The sequence below is a fragment of the Leuciscus leuciscus genome, assembly GCF_965113295.1.
Source record: "Leuciscus leuciscus genome assembly, chromosome: 3".
NCBI classification, from domain to species: Eukaryota; Metazoa; Chordata; class Actinopteri; order Cypriniformes; family Leuciscidae; genus Leuciscus; species Leuciscus leuciscus.
In genome coordinates this window covers 13,773,999-13,797,314 of record NC_138727.1, presented here as the reverse complement: position 1 = coordinate 13,797,314, position 23,316 = coordinate 13,773,999, and the positions used below count along the sequence as shown (strand labels likewise).

The 23,316-nt window shown below is 36.9% G+C and overlaps 1 protein-coding gene and 2 long non-coding RNA genes across 4 annotated transcripts in view; 1 reads left to right on the top strand and 2 right to left on the bottom strand.

Annotated features, from left to right (window-relative positions):
• Window positions 1-23,316, bottom strand: part of LOC309495921 — a 385,613-nt gene that overhangs the window by 134,395 nt on the left and 227,902 nt on the right. The window lies entirely within an intron of this gene.
• The window catches only part of sgcz (sarcoglycan zeta), a 328,983-nt gene that overhangs the window by 174,830 nt on the left and 130,837 nt on the right, over window positions 1-23,316 (top strand). For both annotated transcript variants that reach the window (XM_082165838.1, XM_082165839.1), the window contains exon 2: window positions 4,169-4,363. In XM_082165838.1, the coding sequence (XP_082021964.1) occupies window positions 4,169-4,363 (195 nt within the window). The remainder of the gene's footprint in view (window positions 1-4,168; window positions 4,364-23,316) is intronic.
• Window positions 1-23,316, bottom strand: part of LOC309495927 — a 202,155-nt gene that overhangs the window by 130,119 nt on the left and 48,720 nt on the right. The window lies entirely within an intron of this gene.

Sequence of the window (23,316 nt, the reverse complement as noted above, 5' to 3'; positions counted from 1 at the left end):
AAAAGCAAAAGAAAGATGTGAAAGATGTGACTGACAGATGGAGCTTGTGGAAGAAGTTACAATTGTGTGTCCCCTTTTTCTTGCCCCCCTTCCAGTATGACTATACAACTGCTTTTTTTCTGAGGTGCCTTGTTTCCTACTGTCTACTAGGCAGCCATTTTCTAAGGTAGCCTCCTAATCATGGTAGAGCCTTATAAGTTAACAATTTATGTTTACAACACACCACATATTCAGCAACTGCACACCCCACACACTCAAGAGATTTCAAGAGCTTTCCTTTAGCATGATGGCATCCGTAAGATTTTTTAATGTTTTCGACTCGATGTATGAAAGCTTGTTTCTGCCATGGACTAAAACAATTTAAAAGATAATTGTGACTTTTAATCTCACAAATCTGATTTATTTATTTTTTTGACAAAGCTGACTTTTCAGCATCCATTATTCCAGTCTTCAATGTCATATGATCCTTTAGAAATCATGGTATGCTGATCTGGTGTTCAAATAACATTTCTTATTATCAATGTTGAAAACAGATATGATTCACATTTGTGTCGAAACTGTGATTCTTTTTGGATATTTTTATTTTTTGTATGAATTTTTGTTATAAATTCTAAATGATAATTTAATAATGATACAATTGCCATTTCTCCCTGTCCTGTTTCATTCCTTCATGTATGACTTTTATTTTACATAAATATTCAGTTAGACTTTATTTCGATGATCCACTTTAGACAATTTACTATATATAAGTAACTTTGCAACTATATGTCAACTAACTCTGATTTTATTATTAGTAGCTAGTTGCTAGTTATCTTATGTTAGGGTTTGGTTTAGTTGACATGTGTTACATGCAAGTTGACCTGTGGTTGCAAAGTTACTTATAGTTTGTAGAATGTCTGTTGGGGACCATCAAAATAAAGTGTTTGCTGATAGTAAGCAGACAGTCTACAAATACTTTAATGACTGCTAGTTGACATTACTGTTTTGCAAAGTTACACACTCTAAAAATGCTGGGTTAAAAACAACCATTTCTGGGTCAGTTGACCTGATATTGAAGGTTTTTCATTTTAAATAATGGAAATGGACTGTAAAATCTATGATATACCTTTTTCTGACTAAAACAAATCATTTTAAATCATAAGTTTTCACTACAAAAAATCATTATCCATCAGTTTGACTGAATGAGCTATACAATTTCCTTCATCCTCTTATGTTCAGACTTTAAGCGAATAACATAATGCTTGGTGTTTTGTGATGTGGTATGCAGGGTGGGAATTATACCACGGCCACGCGGCCATGGCCGCCGTTGCCCTACACTTTGGCCTTCATGCCCCGTGAAAAAAAAAATCATCGTACGGCCACAGTGGCCTGTGTGCCCTGGCCCTGTCCAAGTTCCATGTATAAAGCGCCAGTGCGGCATAGTGGGCTTGCTTTGAATTACAGCGAGCCACCCAAGTAGTCTCTGAACTTCAATTAGTTTGTGGATTCGCGCAGGTGCAGTGTTGGGCTGGGCGATATATCGATATAAAAAATATATCGATATATTTTTGAAATGCGATATGGAATTAGACCATATCGCATATCGATAGTTCAAATTTGCGCTGTGATCCTTGCTCCCCGCGCCTCCTTTTCCACTCTGCGTGCGTGTTTAGAGCATGTTATGTTATGAGAGGCGAATCATGACTACTTCAGAAAACCCAGCACAATAGGAACTACCAGGCAGTGACATATGTGTACGCTGAGATAAAGTTTTTCACCTCAGAAAAACTAGTTTGGGACTGCTATTTAATAACTTTAGCATAGGCCTAATGTTTATTTATTAGTACTAGTCTTTACTATTAGTCATATTCTTACAATTTATGTTATATATATATATATATATATGTATATGTATGTATGTATATATATAGGCAAATTATAACATGTTTACACAAAATTTGTTTATAGCCTATATTGAATGTAAACTTTGATAATCATAATTAATAACTCACATTCTCACATGATATAGAGGACTGAATGAATATCTTGAATGCTTTTATTGGCATTTGTGTTGTTTCTGAATGCTTTTATTGGCATTTATGTTGTTTCTATTGTTGTGAGGGTGTATACCTTCTGGATGAAATGGTTCTCTCTCTCACACTCACATGATAAAGAGGACTGAATGAATATTTTGAATGCTTTTATTGGCATTTGTGTTGTTTCTGAATGCTTTTATTGGCATTTGTGGTGTTTCTGAATGCTTTTATTGGCATTTATGTTGTTTCTATTGTTGTGTGAGGTGTATACCTTCTGGATGTAATGGCTCTCTCTCTCTCTCTCTCTCTCTCTCTCTCTCTCTCTCTCTCTCTCTCATTATTTTTTTTTTTTTTTTTATAAAAAAAAGTCATAATCCATGTCTTATTCCAAATTAGGATGTTAAGGTATCAATCTGAATGGGAAAACCATCGAATTGTACTCAATGGCCTTTGTGCCCTGTCATATGGCCCCCCCAAAAAAGAAAAGGTGGAGGCCAAATGGCCTTGCCCCTAAAATTACATAATTCCCACCCTGGTGGTATGTCAATAATACCTGTGGCAAGAGCTCTTTTCAGTCGCTGCATTCCTTTCCTCTTGATTTTTTTTTTTTTTCTTTGAATACCACTATAACAGAATAAAAAAGGACAACATATAGGCTACTGCACATTTGTCCCAATTTAATTTAAGATATATTCAATTAATAATTCAATGGAATGCACTAAGAGTCTCTCACTTTTCTCCCTGAATCATTGCATCTCTTTCAGGTTTGTTTTCACACTGATGCTTAAAAATGTAATTGTCTCCTCTTTGCGCTTCAAATACATATAAGCAGTGTTTACTGGAATGTTTCCAAACCAGGTAAATATTTGTTTGTCTCACACAATGACGGAAATCACTTTGAATTATAATCACTCAATGTTCCAGTTAATTAAAGTTTTTATTCACGTTGGAAAAGTTACATCAAAAACAGCTTTACCTTGTGCCATCTCGTCTGTCAGATATGTAAGTTTCAGCCCATTAAACTTGTAGCGTGACCACAGATGCGTCGCTTGAGCAATAGATCAATGGCGCTACTATTGTAGTCAGTAGAGCGCGTGGCAACTTTGTTACAAATGACAGTGGTGTCGTGTTTCAGGTTGGAGAAGGGTATACCCCCCAATCCAGTTCAATACAAACTCCGCCCAACAGCCGTTTCTAAAGATTTCATTGGTCATGTCAATTGACCTACACTGATTTCCTACACATTGCTATGCTGCAACAAATGCTAACCCCTAAACCTACCCTACACCCTAACATTAACCAGTGAAATTGACTGCAGGGTGGGATTTGCACTGAATAGCATGCTAAAGAAAATGGCAGTTCAGGAGATAAGCACTTCATAAGATTGTGTTATATGAGATTGTTGAGACGTCCGTAACTCCCCAACTGGACATCACCGGACAATGGGACCTTTGTAGTTGCATCCAGCATCACTCTCCTCTCCTACCCTGCGAATATCGAGCACTGGGACGCCCCCGTGGCTTATAACAAAGCGATAGAGTAAAACTTTCCCACGTGCTGTGCTAGGACAGCTTACTGGAGAGCTTGCGGGGTATTCCTGCTCATATCATTGATCGGAGGTTCCAATTATAATTTGGTATTGTGTTTTATTCATATTAGATACATATTGTTTACTCTATTCTTCTCCCAGTTCACCGGCCACTAACATTTATGTAATTCCAGAAAAATGTATGAATTTACGTGACGTAAATCCGACAGATCCGATTCTCTGAATAATAATCTTTCATCTTTTTTTTGTATCTCTCTTTTTTACATTCCTATACCAGAACCATTGGTTTTCTAAGTTGTTTCACTGTCAATTATTTGAACAGTGCTTAATTAATAATGCATTGGAAATTATTGGCATGATTCTCTTACACAAAAAGAAGATAAACAGCACCGAAAATAATTGGATCAAAGAAAAGGTCAATGAAACTGGGCATTTATTCAACATCTAAAGAGTTTTTGTTTAATGCGCATTGTAAGTTGTTGCTGTTTTATTTTTTTATTTCATTAATTTAATTTGTTTTTCCTGTGAGCCACCACAATGCTTTGAAGAATATTACGATATTTAAGAAACTTGAAACAAATCTCATTCTGTTCTTTCTCACTAGATGACTCAGGAGCAGTACATCTTGGCATCTCAGCCAAATCCTCTCCAAAGGCCGGGATGTGCTACTGTGTACCCTGTGGGGATTTATGGCTGGCGAAAGCGCTGTCTCTATTTCTTCATCCTCCTCCTCCTCGTCACCATGATCGTCAACCTAGCCTTGACCATCTGGATCTTAAAAGTTATGAACTTCACAGTGGTGAGCACTTCTCTGCCTTTTATTGTGATCCTCTTTCTCATTATGTTTTTTTCTTTTAACGCTGATGCAAGCAACACTATTACTATTGCTTTTAATATGAACAACCCCAGTAAGTTTTAAACATTGGTGCATAACTCATCCCGTGTTACAGAAATGAATTATACCACAAATTGGGCTGCTTGCTATTACTCCCATAGTCCTGCATTGAAGGAAGGCCTTATCTATGGACCTGAATATCATTGAGACTTTGGGGTGGGCTGTTTTGACAATTTTATACATAGAACACCCTATAGCAACCGCATATAGGTGCTGTAGAAAGTTTTTTTTTTTTTTTTTTTTGTTCATAGGGTAACATCTAAATGAACTGGTTGTATGAACGTTAGTTGATGAACGTTAGATAATGCATTGACTAACAATGAGCAATTTGTTACAATCCACTATTTTTTTCTTGAGAAAATGTAAAAATCAAGTTGTCTCTGATTCTCAGCAACTTGGTGTACATTTGTGACCCATGCTGGCAAAATGAGTCACAATGAGCACATTTTCAAAAATGAGTTATTGTTATTGTTATTTTTATATTTATAATACATATATATTCACATTCTATATTACCTTCAAAATGATGTATGATTTGTTGGATTCAGACAAAAAATGACTGGGCTACACCTGTTTGAAGTCGATAGAGTCAGCCAAGTAAATGTTGAGATCGAGTTAAAGTCTTGTGAAGGTTCCAAAACAAAATGACCTAACAACTACACCTTAAAATCCCTGGTAATAATCAAATTTTGCACAGACCAAGTCAAAATGCATAAAGAAAAAATACATATTCAACTTTTTTCCAATAATAACATAATTGTTCGATTGACATTGAGACAGACAGCCTTTATTAAGACCTACTGTAGTGTACGGATATAATATAATGTTACACATCAGATGTGTTTCCCTAACAGTTAGCCAAAGGTTAATTTAAGACATAACTGATATTTTTTGTGTGAATACTCTCTAATATAGATATTTTTAAATACTGTAATCCGGTGTATATGTATATTGGGATTGTGCGCTGATTGGTGTCTTTGCGCTTCGGACGTGTCAGTTAGCGCTAGTAAGATCGTTTTGTTAACATCAGCATCAGTTCGAAATTCATTGGTTTAGACTCATGCCATCAATAATTCACTATAAATATTCACAAATGTTGAATGCTGGGCTTTACAATGATACCAAACTTGTGCTGAGGGACCAGTCGTCGATAAGCAAACAGAGAAAAACTGCACTTTTTCATGGATTATTAAAAACAAAGGAAATATTTGGTACACCTCTCAGAAAATGTACAAATAAAGATCATTTTAGATGTTAAATTACTATTTGGAGCATTGATTTTAGATGTTTAATTACTATTTGGAGCATTGGGATCGCTAGATGAGGGCTTGATAGACTAATCTTTCACTTGTTTTGCCTGTTGCTCGTGCGCATTCTGACTCATTTTGCCAGCACAGGTCACATTTGTTGTATTCACTCATTGGCTCAAATTCTCTTTCTATTTCTTTCTATTTGCGTGAATGGCCTTACTCAGATGGTCAGGTGTACTAGCTAGCAAGCATGAGGTCACAGCACTTTATTTACCCAGCTGATTTGTCCTTGTTTAACAGCATCTGCCACACATGCTGTCTATACAGAATTACAAACCATGGCTGCCTGGATCAGCGGAGTTGTGAACCTACTAAAAAATGAACACTCTGTGGTTTGTCTGCCGAGACAGCAAGAAGAATGAGAGGATTTTGTGGGCTTGTACGAGTGTGTGTGTGTGTGTGTGTGTGTGTGTGTGTGTGTGTGTGTGTGTGTGTGTGTGTGTGTGTGTGTGTGTGTGTGTGTGTGTGTGTGTGTGTGTGTGTGTGTGTCTGTGTTTGTGTGTGTGAGATTTAGGGAGTGACTGTGTAAGAACTGGGAAGTACAATAAAACTAAAATACCTCTTTGTAGAGTTAGTATGTGTTTGAGTCGCTGCTATTATAACATATCTCTCTTTTTAGCGCATTTACTCATGTGTGGTCGCAGGCCCTATTGTGTAGTAGTGTTGGGTGATATGTTCCTTAGTCATAGTCTTAGCAATAGTTTACTTAAAGTTATTTATTTACTTGTTTATTTACTCATTTATTTAATTATTTTCTTAGTTTTAATCTTGTGGGAAATTAAAATCGTTTTCTATCATTTTGCGAGCAAAGATGGAGTTGGTGATAAAGAAAGATGTCACGTCGCATAGGAATATTTCACCCAGAAGGTAAGCTTGTGTGGATATCACACAGGAAATTTGCAAACTTTGCATGAGAGTTATGCCGATGAAGGAGTCTCGAATCACAGTCCATTATTCACTTCAGAAAATGGAAGCAAAAACTGACCGTGCTTTTGGAATCTATTACCGAATTAACGGCACATCCCAGAGGAAAGATTTATTGCTCAGTAGTTGCTTTTACTGAGTTTCGGATGTTTCTCCTAAAATTCCTTAGGAGAAATAAGAGTAGACATAAATGAGACATGAGAAATATCTGAGTTAAAGCTGAGAATGTGGTGGGAATAACATATATTTATTGTCTGGCTGCAATCTCTTTCAAGTCTAAATTTTAGGAATATTTTATTGTTCAAAGGTTGCTCTTTTTAAGCTCAAGAGACTTAGTTGTGATTCTCATTTATCAAAATCAAAATGTAGATGAACAACAGTGCTTTTTTTGTTGTTGTCTTGGCTCAAACAACAACTTAATAAGAATGGTGCATCTCTTTTATAAGAAGTGCTTAATTGTGACTAGATCGCCTTGCAATAAAATTTTGATGTAGGTTTGTAGCCTGTTTTAAAAACATTTTCATTTAGGAGTCCTCAATCCTCATACGCTCGTGTCTGTGCCACAGTGCAGTTATGTCACTATTAAATTACAGAAGGGCAAATTAATTGTATAATAATACTAATTATAATAATTATCATCATCATCTTTATATTGTCAGGGCATCCGCCATCAGTGATATCTCTGACTATCGTTGATACACAATCGGCACAACCCTACTGTGCACCTGATATCTTTGCCGTGTGACTGCCAAAGGGACAGACTTGTAACTTTGGACTTTATCTTGGCAAACCTCGAGTTGTTTGACCTGTAAAGTGCCTCTCAGGTGGGCCTTTCCCCAACTACAATGGCAGATAGCACTACATGAGCCACCAGAGTTGGACCGAATATAGGCATTTATTCACATATACACATATATTCTCCCATTAATCCTTGTTATCATGACTACATTAGAACTCTAGAAATTCAAAGCTGGCTCAGTGACATACAGTATAGGAGTGTCCATAATAATAATAATAAATCTTGTTTAAAATCTAGTTTATAACCCATGTTCCAAGTTCTTGGAAATACACTCTTTTTATTCATGTTAGTTTCATTTTATGAAGAACATTTAGACTATTTTTAAGGAAGGTTTATATTTAGTGATTCTTAAAAATAGTGTAATTGTTAAATAAAAGGTAACACCTTGAGTACATTACTAAAAAAGGTAAGTAAAGTAAAAAAAAAAAAAGTATGTGTAACATTAACAAGTATCATGAATTGTAATTAAATTGAATACTTAAAATGATGTGTGTGTGCATGTGCGTGTGTGTGTGCGTGTGTGTGTGCGTGTGTGTGTGTGTGTGTGTGTGTGTGTGTGTGTGTGTGTGTGTGTGTGTGTGTGTGTGTGTGTGTGTGTGTGTGTGTGTGTGTGTGTGAAATGTCACTACAGGAATTTTCACAAACTTTTGGAAAGAGATGGAAGAGGTCAAATTATAATATTTTAAAATACTTTTTGACCTTTCCATACAGTAATACGAATCTGCAGGGGTCCCACAACATAATTTCCTGTTTTATGTATTTATATTATTATATATTGGTCAAACTTCAGGAATTTGATATTCAAATATTAATACCAGTAAATCGTGGGGTCATAGGGAGGATTGAGAGAATTCACTGTGGGCCGGTACCACATCAGCATAAAGGCAGTTTCACACAGGAAGTGAAAAACACAAGTCTCTGGTTCATTTTCAATGAGAGACACACAGAAAGCAGCAAATTGCTGGCAGTTCTAGTAGCAGTAAAGACGGCAAGCAGTGCTCGCCTCTTACATCTGAAATCCCATCACTTGCACAGTTCTTCGGTTATAAATATTATTATACGGCATATATGTTACACCCGTAGGCGAGCTATATGACTTCTCCCACGCTTTCTCCATGCTTCACACACACTGAACATGCATGTGTGTTCATTATTGATAACTTAAGTGACTTATCACACATCTTTACTTTTTTTTTAAAGGAGCGAATGCATTTAAAAGTAACTTCTAAAAGTATGTCACTTGGCCAAGAGTGCCACACTCTCTCTCGAACACACACACACACACACACACACACACACACACACACACACACACACACTTTTATCCAAAGCGACTTACATTTCAAGGTACACATTTTTTTACATTCTTAACAGTTCTTGCTTTCCCTGGGAATCGAACCCATGACCTTGCCGTTGCAAGCGCCAACGCTCTACTGTTTGAGCTAAAGGAAAGCTAAAGTTATTTAGCTTTCCTTGACTTGGTCAAGTCAAGTCACACACGCGTGCATACATATAGAGAGAAATTACAAAATACAATGCCAAACTACTCAGTTTTTTATCATTCATTCCATCCAATCATCCATTTATCCATCCATCCACAGAAATGTATTTTAATTCTGAAATTAAAAGCATGCTCATCACAACAATATGACAAGCATAACAAGACAAAATGAGTATCATGTCATTGATCCAACTATAGAAAAGGGGCACGGTTCCAATGTATACTCCTCGTAAACCTTCAAAACAATCATTTCAAAAACAAAACTCTGAAATGATGTGACAAACTCACTGTGTGGCAAAGTTGCAAGTAAAAATAACTTTTTGTAACCATAACAACATTTTTTTCTGGCTTCTCTGGATGGTTTAGCTCAGTGGTTAAACATCAGGGATGGTAAGAAAAAGGTTGCAAGTTCATCCTTTGCAAGGAATGATCCATCACTGTGGCATCTTTCAACAAGGCACTTAGACATCAACTTTCCTGGGGGAATGTTATTTTAATGGATGTACTGGATGTCGCTTTGGTTTTTCTCAAGTTAGTTTTTATTAACATTTAATGTCTTGGTGGTTTCCTGAAACTAGAGTCTTCCATACAGAACAAGAGGCATACTATTTAAATGTTTAATCTCTTAACAGAGATGTGGCCTAATGCATGTTCATACACATTAAATGTGGGAGATACAGGTTTGCATCTGACCTGCGTTGTGTTCCCATTCCATTACCTTTCACTATCCTCGTTTTCCTGCCATGTTTTCACTGTTTTAATACAATAAAAATTAAAATTAAAATAAACATCTTCATTCCACATTATTTAAACATGAGAACTTGTTAAAGAACCCACAAGGGCTTTTAAGTGTACACTATCTAACACTATAACTGTCAGATAGATATCTTTATAGTGTCATCGGAGTTCTTGCATAATGTATTTTGCTGTACAGTGACAGTTTTATTAGCTGTAGCAAACTGTACGTTCCCTCCTGTGATTACTAACTTACCCTGTGCAAATCTCCAGCTATACCGAAACCACCAATGCCAAAAATCATATGGAATGACCGCATATGGGGGGTGAACACTTAGACATAATAACTCACTATTCGTTGCTCCAGCAACGAGAGCTTGATAAACCAATCGTACGTTACATTTCTATCCATTTTCACCAATTTCTGCAAAATGTGTATTTTCCAACTCAATTTACCTGCCTGGTCACCAGCTATTCCAGCTGTAATATCCCACAATACCCTGAAGGGCCACTGCTTGGACTGGATATATATGTATGCAAATCAGCTTGGTCAAGTCAAGTCAATCCACCCCTACTGTTTTCATAAATGGCCCCCAACAATCAAATCTCCACTAAGTTGGCCCAAAACAGCAAGGGGGGAGACGGAGGCAGAGATGGAGAGAAAGCGAGTGAGTGAACATCAGGCTTGGGGGAAGGGAAAAAGGCAGATGGGTAATTTCACAGGAGCCGTTAGCAAGTCTCTAGGGTTGGCGGATTCTGCTGTTACTAAATCCAATTGTGCAGATGAATTTCCTTCCCGTTAACCCATGAAGCTGAATATTCCACTGATATTAGTCAAATCCCTCACAGTGATAAATGTCACACAAGTCATAATTCTGTCTCTGTGTGTGCGTATCTGTTGTGAACAAAGGAAATAGACACACACATTATGTCATTTTTTCTTTTCTTTGTTTGGACAGTTGAAACGGTTCTTCAAAATATATTTTAAATTGTACAGAAGAAAGAAATAAAAATGTCACAGAGGTTTGGAAGGATAGAGAACTGACCCCTTTAAATTGCAGTCAAACTACTCTTAAAAACAGTTAGCTGCAGGGTTAAGGGTTAGCTGCACTTTTTCACTCACTGGACAATTTGGCTATTACATTTTTTAAGTTAGAACTTCTATAGACAAAAGAAAAAAAGAAATTAACCAGATGAACTATATCACAGCTTATACAGTATATGTGTGTGTGTGTGTGTGTGTGTATATATATATATATATATATATATATGAAGAGTTCAGATGCAAAAGCCTCTAAGTGCCATCTGAAATTTTCTTCTAGAATGATAATTTTTATCAAGCTCGTATATTTAAGTTCAATAATTTCACTTAAATGGCAATGCAAATTACCTATTAATTGTCATTTAAGTGAAATTACTTAACTTAAATATACAAGCTTTATAAAAATGATCATTCTAGAAGAAAATTTCAGATGGCACTTAGAGGCTTTTGCATCTGAACTCTTCACACACACACACACACACACACACACACACACACACATACATATATATATATATGTATATATATATATATATATATATATATATATATATATATATATATATATATATGTATATGTGTATATATATATATATATATATATATATATATATATATATATATATATATATATATTATAACATTTGGATTTCATACGTTAATTTCTTATTCAAACAAAATCATGTCATCTAGCCATCGCCTCCCTTCCTATCCTCATCCTTTTCACCAAAAATGCTTTTTAGGTGGACACATCAAAACAGTACAAAGAACATCAAAAAAATGTAGGATGCAAATGAAGAAGCGCGCCTTTATTTTTTGCGTAGTGACGTGCATGTTCAAGTATGCCAGATATGCGCAGATTATGTGCAATACGCTGTATTTATATCATAATGACTCATGAGTTGAGTATTTGCGCTAAATCTGAGCAGATTTGGCTTACATGAACTTCCCAAGCAAAGTGAGTACACATAATAAGTAACCCGCCAGATTTGCTAGTGATTTGACAGCGTTACCCACAGTTGATTTTTACCTGCATTTAGTGGGTTGGTGGGTGTTAATTTCAAACCCTGGCTGCTACACTAAAAGTGACAAATATATTTATGAGGGTTTGAAGGTATTTTCAGAGGAAAGTTATTTTTGAACGGATGATTCTACTTCATTATGTAATCAGAGCTGTATTTATCTTGCACCCAAAAAAAATAAAAAAATAAAAATTTAGAAACCCTTAATTTAACATAATTTATAGAACCTGCCAAAACATAATTTAAAATAACTTGAAAACATAGTGATGAAAATCTGTATTTAACTAAATATGTAGCTTAGAAAAGATGCAGTGACTGAAAAGTGAATTACATATTTAATAAATGAATTATTTATTTGATCAGAGAATCATTTATTTATATAAACCAAGCAAACAAACTTATTCACTTATGTACTGTAAACAGCTACTTGTTGGGAAAGAAAAATCATCATGAGTCTAGTCCTCATTGGAGCTCATTCTAAACGGCCCACTTATATAGGAATTAGACCGCCTGATTAACAGACAGAGTGATCAACCACTGTTTGTTTGTTTGTTTTATTTATTTTCAATAAGGGCATAGAATTTAGTCACAACGCTAGGGATATGTCCCTACCAATAACCAGCGACAACTGAATTGTCCCTACCAATAATTTCATTTTTTATGTATAACTGACTATTTTAACTCGATCATTGTTGTTTGTTGATGATGAAACTGTTCTGAAAGAACAGATTAAGGGGTTGGGGGTCATTTTTTCTCGTAACACTCATAGCACCTTACAGAGTTTTGCTTAGATGCCCCATAGGGTCGACACTGGTCATATGCATCAGACGTTCAACCAACAGTCTGTGGGCGTGACGTCTGAGGCTGAGACTATAGGAGAGGATAGAAGTTGTTTATGCAGAAGTAAGCTATTGTGATCACCAAACATTCAACAGCATATAGCACAGCAGACAATGTGTGACTGCAGTGGTCAGATGTAAGTACAGTAGACTGGAGTTTCTTCCCAGCACTGGTCAGTTCATATGTTTTGTGAGTTTGGTCTTTGAGGTAAGCGACAAGAGAGTTTGTGCAGAGTGAAAGAGAAAGAAAGTAGGCAAAAGAACTTTACATCTTTGAACTTTGAGTGAAGCCAAGTAATGTATTTGCCCTCTTTCAGAGGAAGTGCACAGAGGTTTTCTCACAGCACTCTCTCTCTCTCTCTCTCTCTCTCTCTCTCTCTCTCTCTCTCTCTCTCTCTCTCTCTCTCTCTCTCTTTGTTCCTCTCCATCATTCTTTCCTTATTCTGTTTATCTTTTTGGAATGCATCTGATCTCTCGCTCTGTGTGTATGAGGTTGAAAGGTTGTTTTGAAAGTTGGTGCATCATAAGCAGATAGAAGGGAATTCGCTGATTTTCTTTCTGCATCAAACTGTGTGTGTTGAATGTGTGCTTGAGCATAAAAGGCTGGGTCATCGTGTCTTATAGCTTGTTTACTTATCAATTTTCTTCAGGCATTACAATGTCCCAAACAATGCCTTTCTGGCACCCCTAACATTCGAAACATTTTTCATTAATACAACAATATGCGTTACAACAAATCATGACTGATGAATAAACAAAGAATACTGACAATCTTTTGACAAGAAACTGAATAGCCGACCCTGTACAAATCTATGTTTGCTTAATTGTGACACTAAAAAAAACCAACATATTTAACAGAAATCAGTAAAATGGTGCTCTTTAAAAAAATTAAAATAATAATAATTTCACCTAAGGTTGACGAGTGACAATTATTTTAACACTTTAATTAAAAATAATGTTGATTTTAGCGCAACAAAAAGCTTTAAATGTCAATTCTTTAATCATTTACTCTCCCGAACCCGTAAGACTTTGGTTAGACTTTGAAACACAAATTAAGATATTTTTTTAATGAAATCTAGGAGATTTCTGTCCCTCCATTGAAAGTCCAGGTAACCAAAACTTAAAAGATCCAAAAAGTTTATAAAAGGCATTAGAAAATGAATCCATTTGATTTGAGCATATTAATGACCTTCTTAGATCTTTTAAGTTTTGGTTACCTGGACTTTTAATGGAGGGTCAGAAACCACTCTGGTTTTCTTTAAAGGGGTGGTTGAATATGATTTCACTTTTCTAACTTTAGTTAGCGTGTAATGTTGCTGTTTGAGCATAGACAACATCTGCAGTTACAACGCTCAAAGTTCAAAGCAAAGGGAGGTATTTTATTTTAAAGGGTGGGTATAATGCTCTTTTCACAAGATGTAAAATAAGTCTCTGATGTCCCCTCTGAGTGTGTATGTGGAGTTTTAGCTCAAAATACCCCACAGATATTTTATATAGCATGTTAAAATTGTCACCGTTTTTGTGTCTGTCCCTTTAAATGCAAATGAGCTGCTGCTCCCAGCACGGGGGCGGAGCTACAACAGCTTGTGTCCTGAACATTTCAAAAACCTTTTTGTTAATGTTTTAAATTGATGTAGCTTATGTGGAGTTAACTATCTTCTAATCATTGTTAAGCATATTCTGTCATGATAATCTATAAATCGCGTTCCCGGGGGCGGGGTTTATGTAACCGTATTTATGTTGATGTATTAGGTTACATCACTAACCCTAAAATTTACATAAACCCGCCCCCGGGAACGTGATTCATAGATTATCAAGACAGAATATGCTAATCAATGACTAGAATATAACTACACATAAGCTACATAAATTCACCAACTAACCATTCAGAAATGTTGTCTACATGTTGTCACTTCTTCTTGAGTCTCTCCATCTTTCTGACTTCGATTTGAACATAAAAAGGCTAAACGTTTTTGAAATTTTCAGTGCATGTATGTGTGAGGTAAAATGACACAAGCTTTTGTAGCTCCGCCCCCTGTGCTGAGAGAAGCAGCTCATTTGCATTTAAAGGAACAGACACAAAAACTGTGCGTTTTTGCTCACCTTCAAAAATTGACAACTTTAACATGCTATATAAAAATATATGTCGGGTATTTTGAGCTAAAGCTTCACATACACACTCTGGGGACATCAAATACTTATTTTGCATCTTGTGAAAAAGGCATTATACCACCCCTTTAAAAAAAATATTTAAACTTGTGTTTCAAAGACTAACCAAAGTCTTATGGGTTTGGAATAACAAGAGAGTGAAAAACTGAGGACAGAATTTACATTTTTAGGTGAACTATACCTTGAACACAATCTCAAACCGCCTTCGCTTACATCAAAAGCACCTGGAAAGTTTTCAAGATCATCCATGACTATGGCTCCGTCTAGAATAATGCTGTGCAAGAAGACTCTGAATAGTGCTTGTGGAGGGAGAATCCTGGCTGTCTTCCCTTGTCACGATCAGAATTCTGATGAAAGAAATCTTGGGTGTGTTAATCACAGTCCTAATAAAAACAGGAACAGCAATATTACAATTCTGGTTACATTACAAATGACAATCCATATCCACAATCCATATAACAAAGTATCAGGTCTACATACAACTAGCAGAGATTAATTATGGTTGTTTAAGTATTGTCTGAAACATAGACAAACAAAAAATAACAGTATAAATATTAAGAACTTGCATTCGACAAAATGCAGAATGCAAAATGCATGTCTGATCCAAGATAAGAGAGTTGAATGAAGCATATTGAATGCCTATATGTAATGTATGTGTGGGGAATTTATAATGAAATATCCATTTATTTATAATATTAAATGGAATATTAAATTAGCTCAAAAATCTAGTAACAAAAGAATTCAGTGATGTCAGCACTCTGATAAATATGTTACAACATAGAACAGTACCAGAATTTTGTTTAAGAAAGAAGCATTGACAAGCTTACCATAGATTTAATTTGCGCAAGAAACTCAGAAAGTCTCTTTTCAACTGCCACTTTTTTGGTTTCGATCAGCATGTTGATCAAGTGCTGAGAATAATTCTTGCTTGAGGCTTTTGATTGTGATGCGATTAAACTCTGGCATTGATCTGTGAAAGAAAAGAAAAAAAAAAGTTAAATATACATTGGGCTTTTGGTTAATGTGTTAAATGGATAATTGTTTGGTTTGAATCAATATGTTGGGAATTATTTCTTGTTAAATTAGTATGTAATGCATTAAATAACTTGAATGAACACAAACAGTTTGTGTGAAGGCATGGAATTGGACTAGTTCTGGTGCAGCTTCCATGTTTTAACTGCCACAAAAAAACACAATACTCATATTTCCATTGTATATCTCATTCCATAAAACAAATCCTGCAAATTAAGAAAATAATATGAATCTACATGTCTCATTCCACAAGAAGCTCTGCAAATTAAGACATATAGTATAAACCATACTAAATTATTACTATAAAGATGTATATATATACAGTATATTATACATCACTGTGTAGTATTCACTCCACCTACATGTAGAACTGCGCATGGCAATTTGAAAATTATTTTAAGTAGAGGATAATTGAATCTATTATGTTTAAAGCTGCCGTCGGCAAGTCTGGCAGATTGGGTCGATTAGCCAAAATTTTGAATGTTTACAACTCTCATGCCCCTCCCCACTACCAGCGAGCACCCTCCCATCGAGGTCGTGCTCGTCAGTGCGTCACTGTGCGTGTGTACCTGATTTTCTGTGAACGCGTCCGTCTCTTCAGCATCGATCAACACCATGGACTCGGAGTTAGGCTGCCCTGGCTAATCTATCCATAGATAGCAATAACCGAGGAATTGGAAGCTTGTTAGTAGATTTTCTCTCCGCCATCACGCTTCATGCAATCTCCAGGCGAACTTCAGGCGTGGCGTGTGCATGTGATATTAACGTGCGCGAGTGAGGGGGATCTGTGGCGTGTGCACGACCTGTGATTGACAGTCAGATCTCACACCCCCCTGCGCTGATTGGACCTGATGAAGCGGGAGCGCTGGATTTTTGCAAAACAAATAACACGCTCCAGGTGGAGTTAGAAGCTCGGGTTTTTTTCAAAAACCACCTTATTTATGTTGTTCTGTCGGATTATAGTGTCGATTACACTGAATATGATCAAAAATTTTTTGCCGACGGCAGCTTTAAGAACTTTCCGTGCTAAAAAGTTTTCGTTAATTAAACTCAGTAAGGTTAACAAACTTATTCAAAATAAGTTATAATCACTACATTTTATTAGTAAGATCATCAATTACATTTTACAGTAGCTTGAAATGAGTTTCGATCAGTAACTGAGAAGATCCATCCAAGCATATCTTTTGTTCATAGCAGTTTTCCCTCATTATTTCTAAATGGAATATTACGGAGCAAGCTGGTTTTGATATAAAGGGCAAGGCAATCATTTATGCATGCTTCCTGTTTGGTCTGCTTATTAGAGATTTGATGAATAAGGTTCCACATTTGAATGATTGCTTCCTGATTGTTTATTAAGTTTCAATGTCATGGGTCGCAGCAGTAAAAGGACAGAGTTAGCAGTGTGCCTGTGTGTGCATGCACACTCATTTTTCTTCTTTTTTGTTTAAATGAAACGAAAGCCGTTACTGTGAGAATTATTATTATCTTAAGTGTCTTGTTCTTTTTGTTTTGTTTTTTTACACATGAGCTGTTCAGTACAATAGAAGTGGAAAAGCTTTCGATTTCAAAAACCACAAAGCCCCAGGCAGAAAAAAAAAGAGAGAAAGAGAGATTTATAATAAAGGAAAGAGATAAGCAATGAGATGAACAATGAGAAGGGTTCTGAGTTCAAATGCACAGTTGCTGCTAGTTATGTATTCATCAAGTAGAAGTATTAATATGAAGGCTTTTGTTTGCCTCCTGGAGAAATGCGGACTATAGGGTTATGTTGTGTGGTGGTTAAGCCTCAGGACTGGCAACTGAAAGACTGCTAGTTTGAACCCCATTAGGTTTGACCCATTTTATTGCCATAATGAGACATTTCTGAGAGATTGGTGATATCAACCAACGCATGTTTTTTTTTTTTTTTAGAGGTATAATAAGCTATTAGTTACTCTACCATTCAAGAGTTTGTTTGTGGTAACATTTTTGGTAACACTGTATTTTGATGGTCCCTTTTGAACATTCTGTTGACTAAGTAAGTTTGCAACTACATGTCGACTAACTCTCATTAGAGTAGTAGTAGACTGTCTGCTTAATATCTGCTAACACTTATTGTGATGCTCCTCCAACATAATATTCAACTGAATATAAGGGTGTATTCACACCTGCCTTGTTTGGTTCGTTTGAACGAACTCAAGTGTGTTTCCCCCCTTGGTGCGGATCTTTTGGGTAGGTGTGAATACAGCAATCGCACTCGGGTGCGGACCAAACAACCGAACCGAGACCCAGCTGAAGAGGTGATCTCGGTACGGTTCCAAACGAACTCTGGTACGGTTCGTTTACAGTGTGAGCATGAACCAACCCAATTGCAGAAAGCATTGCGCCTTTATTTGACTGCTCTAATGAGGCTACTTAACAAAAGTGACATTTTGGCATAATGGTGGTGTGTGTTATTGTTCGTTCAAGCACGAAAGAGAAAGAGAATTCCGGCCCGATACTGTTGCGCATCTTTCTGCGCATTGAGTGTGCATCAGGACATTCACAGATAGAGCGTTCTCTTTTGTCTTATCACGCTTAAATGGTTTGAAAGCATGTTCTCTCTGCCGGAACCGTCTTGCAGCACATCGTCGTCTTCTCAAAATCCTAATTACAACATCGTATAGATGACATTGTATCTGTAATGGTCACCAGCTGGAGTGCCCTTGAGAGCCACCAGAGGGCACTCCACATCAGACACTCACGTTCACTCTCATGGTGCGTTCACACCGGACGCGAATAGTGCGTCAGGCGCGAGTGATTTCAATGTTAAGTCAATGCAAAGACGCGTTACGCGCGTAAAAAATTCCTGCGGCGCGAATGAGGCGTAGAGCGCAGCGCGGTAGACGCGAATACGCCACATTCGCGCGTCAAGTTCGCGCGATTGGCGCGAATTGAGCGTCTGGCGCGTTAAGCGCGTTACGCGCGAATGTTTTATGTAGTGCTATTTGTGCATTCTCGCGTTTGACGCGAATTCGCGTCTGCCGCACGAGTTGAAAAATCTGAACTTCTTTATCAATTCGCGCCGCGTTAACCAATCAGGAGCCTGCTTGCTGCTGTCACGTGGTGAAGTGACAGTTTATAATGTTATTTTATGTTTGGCCTCAATAAATTATTTTGTAATATGACTAAAATGCTTGGTGTGCAAAGCAAATCTTTCACATAAAAACTCGATTTAAATATATGAGAGATACTCATTTTGTATTGAATGCTATTTATTCCATATCTATTCTAGATTATATGAAACATTATTATTCTAATGTAAAGACAACAAACACAATTTAGTGTATAAAAACAAAAATCACAGGTTTCACTTTTGGAGGCTGGCTCCATTTATTATCAAAACAAAAATAAATGACAGATTAGGTGGGTGCGGGCGAGGGTGAACCTCGCGCCGGGCTGTAGAGCGCGGGCTCGTCAGGCAGCGACCACTCGAGGCCGAGGCCTTACGGCCTACGCTGTCCTCGTCAGCGTCCTCACCCAAACCTAGCTCCTGGAGCAAATTGTGAAACTCCTGAAACCCTCTGGAGGGTCTGGTGACCCGAGTACAGTGACGATGTCCCCTACGCAGCTGTTCCTGCTCTCCAGAGCATATACGAGCGGTGACTCTCTCGATTAATGCTAATGCTCGATAAACATCTAAAAAAGATGGCCGCCAACGGGTTTAGAAACTTTCGCCTCTGACGCGCGTAAATTTTGCTTCAAACTTTTGTTTTTACGCGCGTCAATTTCGCTCTTGACACGCGAATTAACACAAAGTGGTCAAGCGTCAAACTAGACGCGGCAGGCGCGAATTTGACGCGCTATTCGCGTCCGGTGTGAACGCAGCATCAGACTACATTTCCCATACTCACTGCCCGGTCTCTGATCACTCATCACAGTCACCTGTACCTCATTATCACTGACTACATTCACCTGTGTCCCATCACCCTCTTAGTCTCAGTCTATTTATACCATGTTCATTCATTCACTCACCGCGAAGTCTTGTTTAAGTGTTACACTGCAATTCCGAGCGTTTTCCCTGGTTTCTTGTCTTTTGGTTTATTTGGATTTCTTGCCCTGTTCCCTGGATTACTCTTTTGCCTCTGGTCCCTGCCTGTTTTGTTTGTTTCTTTGTTGGTTTGTTTGGACTGCCTACCTGTGTTTTGACCTTTTGCCTGTACACTGGATTACGCCTCTGGATTACCCACAATAAAGCTGCATTTGGATCTCCTCTTTGAGTCTCGGAGCAGTTTCGTAACAGTATCATATGATGCTCATTAGTTTCTTCATATTGCGTTTGTGGAGAAAAACACCAAATCAGTAAAAGAACAAATATTGCATTACGAAATATCTCAATGCTGAGCCTGTTTGTGCACTTCCTGCTTTTCCCTGCTTGAGAATTCCTGTCCAATGGATGGACGACCTTAGCACACGTGTGGTTTTGTTTACAAATTTTGGTTCACTTGCAAAAAGAGCAGTGTGAAAGCGAACCGTACCAAAAAAAAAAAATCCACATTGTATTTGGTCCGGACCAAAGCAAGTGAACTATCGGACTTACCTGGTGTGAATACACCCTAAGTAACTTTGCAACTACATGTCAACTTATTATAACCCAAACCCTAACAGTCTGTAATGAGAGTGAGTAGACATGTAGGTGCAACTTTACTTACAGTCAACAGAATGTGTTTAAGGGACCATCAAAATAAAGTGAACCCGAAAACATTATTTATTTTTTTGTTAAATACACATTGATGTCTATGGAAACAGCAATAACAATCCTTTAAATTAAAATTCGAAGACAGGTTTTAATATCAGATACACATTGTGTAGGTAACAATGAAGTTTACTCTATTCTTCTCCCAGTTCACTGGCCACTTACTTTTATGTATTTTATGTATCTTACTAACCCAAAACTTTTGAATCGTAGTGTAACTAAGGAATAAAATGACAATTGTGTTTTTTTAGCTTGCCAAATTACACTTTAGTTCATTAAATACATAGCTTCTTATTTTTTTCAGCAACAGTCTTGTTTGCTGTGATAATGGGGTGTTTTAGTATATATTATGATTAGGTTATAAACAAACAATAACTTCCTTACAGTAGATTCAGTCTTACATGTTGGACCTCACTGTTACACTCTTTCTTCTTTTTTTTTTATATAATTTTTTTGAGTATATGTATTTATTTATTAATTACAGTACTGTTGTGAATATGCATTCATTTTCATATATGATGTCATATGAACAACAAGTTACTAAATAGACCAATTTAAACCTCATGAGCCTAAATACTGTACATCACAGTAACCGTTCATTTCTAACAGGACACAACTGAAAAATGCCTCGCGATCTGGAGGGAAAGTCAATTGTAAACTCGGTAACAGCTCTGAATGATTCAGTGGCTGAGTGACTCTGAGTCAAACTGCTAATTCAGAACGGCTTTTGAGATCATTTTCCCCCCCTCTCCTTTGGAATAGTGCACAGATGAACAGTGCAGAATAAGACCAGAATGTGTATTAAGAAAATGAATGGGGTCAATTATGATTAGAATTTGTTGAATTTAAAACCATGTTGCTCCAGGGGAATTGTCGCTATAATAGCTTGAAAGTTGCAGAAACAAATTCACACGATTCTGGTTGGTTATACAACACTGTTATGAAACTGTACATTTGTAATTATGCAAATGCAAAATCACCATATTTAAAAGCTGATTGTGTGAAAATGGACTTGGATGGGGAACGTTTAGAGTTCATCCAGCATGAACCACCAGCATGTTTGTGTGTGCTTTCTTTTCACTAGTTGCTGATAGATTAAACTTCCTCCAGACGTCAGTGTCGTGTTTGTTTCCTGGCCAGTGGTGGTGACAGTATGTTGATTCAGATGTGAGGTATGACAAAACCCGGGACAGATGCTGAGACAATATGGCTCTCATTATCACTGATCTGTCACAGCGAGACATGCTCTTTGTATAAATAATTGTGTGTGCGTGCTTTGTGCATCTAATGTTGCCTTCCCAGTTTAGTCCAATATTTCTGACACGTATGGCGCAGATCCACTTGAATGCTGTATTTGAGTGTGTGTGTTGGCGAAGAAAGATGGATGGAGTGAGAAAACGAAAGACTGCTGACTGCACTGATTCGTATCTGTAGTGAGAAGAGGTCTGGAGAGTGGGAGATATTCAGAGCAGGGTGTTGTTTTGCTGCCTCTTTTGACAGCTAATCCACTGAAAAGTGAATAATGGCAGGCCTAGCTGTTTCAGTATTGTTTTAAGAAACACCAATCAGCACTTTTAGTGGAGGCACACCTGAATTCTTACCTCGCTCTTGCAGTATATCACCTACCCATCAGGCTTAATGCTCCCCGAAGAGTTCAGAGGGTCAGCAGAAGGCTTGTGTATGCGTGCTGCTTTAAAAAATGGTTGAGCGAATTGAAAGACAGTCATAGGTTTAGTATATGCGCTGACTTCTTTGTGAAACTTTTTAGTTTGTGTTTTTAAAGGGGACATTTCTTGGCTTGTTTGAAACATAGTTTGATGTACTGTGTTGTAGGAGTTGCTAGAACACTTAGGCTAGCTGATGCCTTCACTTGCTTGTCGGAAAACCCTGCTTTCACTTCTGAAGTGCTGAAATTACATATGTCATGCTCAAGAATTGTTATTTTCTTTTACCTTTGTAAATATATTGTACTGTATACCACAGTATACACTACTGTTCAAATGTTAATGGGGAAAGTTTTTTTTATGTTTTTGAAAGAGAGTCTCTTATGCTAACTAAGGCTGAATTTATTATATGGTAAAAATAGTAATATTGTGAAATATTATTACAATTTAAAGTAACTGTTTTCTATTTTAATGCATTTTAAAGTGTAATTTATAAGTGATCCTTCAGAAATCATTCCTCAAGCAACATTTCTTATTATTATCACATTTAATAATAAGGATATTTTTGTAGAAAAGGTGAAACACTTTTTTCCTGTATTCTTTGGTAAATAATATATATATTTTTGTAACAAAATAAGTCTTTACTGTCATTTTTGCTTTACTTTCTGCTAAAAGTGTGGATATGTGTCATAAATTGTACTCAATTAAAAGTCAAAGTATCTTTGTATAGCTGTTTATAGACTGTTCGCCGGCCATGTCCACACTTGAATAAAGTCTCTCCATCATATGTAATCAAAATATGTTGCTTATAATAAAAACAAGCATAGAATAAAGCCCTTTTATTCCAGAATTTGTCTGATTGTGAGTTTGAAGATGTGTGGGATGCTGAGTGGTCTACTCTTTTAATTCAAGTGTGTGGTTTTGTCAAAAGATACGCACAAAAGGAACACATTCATTCATCAGACTGTTTTCCTAGCATTCCCATTTGCGTGCAGGACTGTGAGCGAGATGTACAGTACAGTACGAACAGCTCGGCATACAAAAAAGCCCTTGGTGTTCTCTCTGTACCTGCCTCTCACCTCTTAGCAACCCACTTCAGAATCACA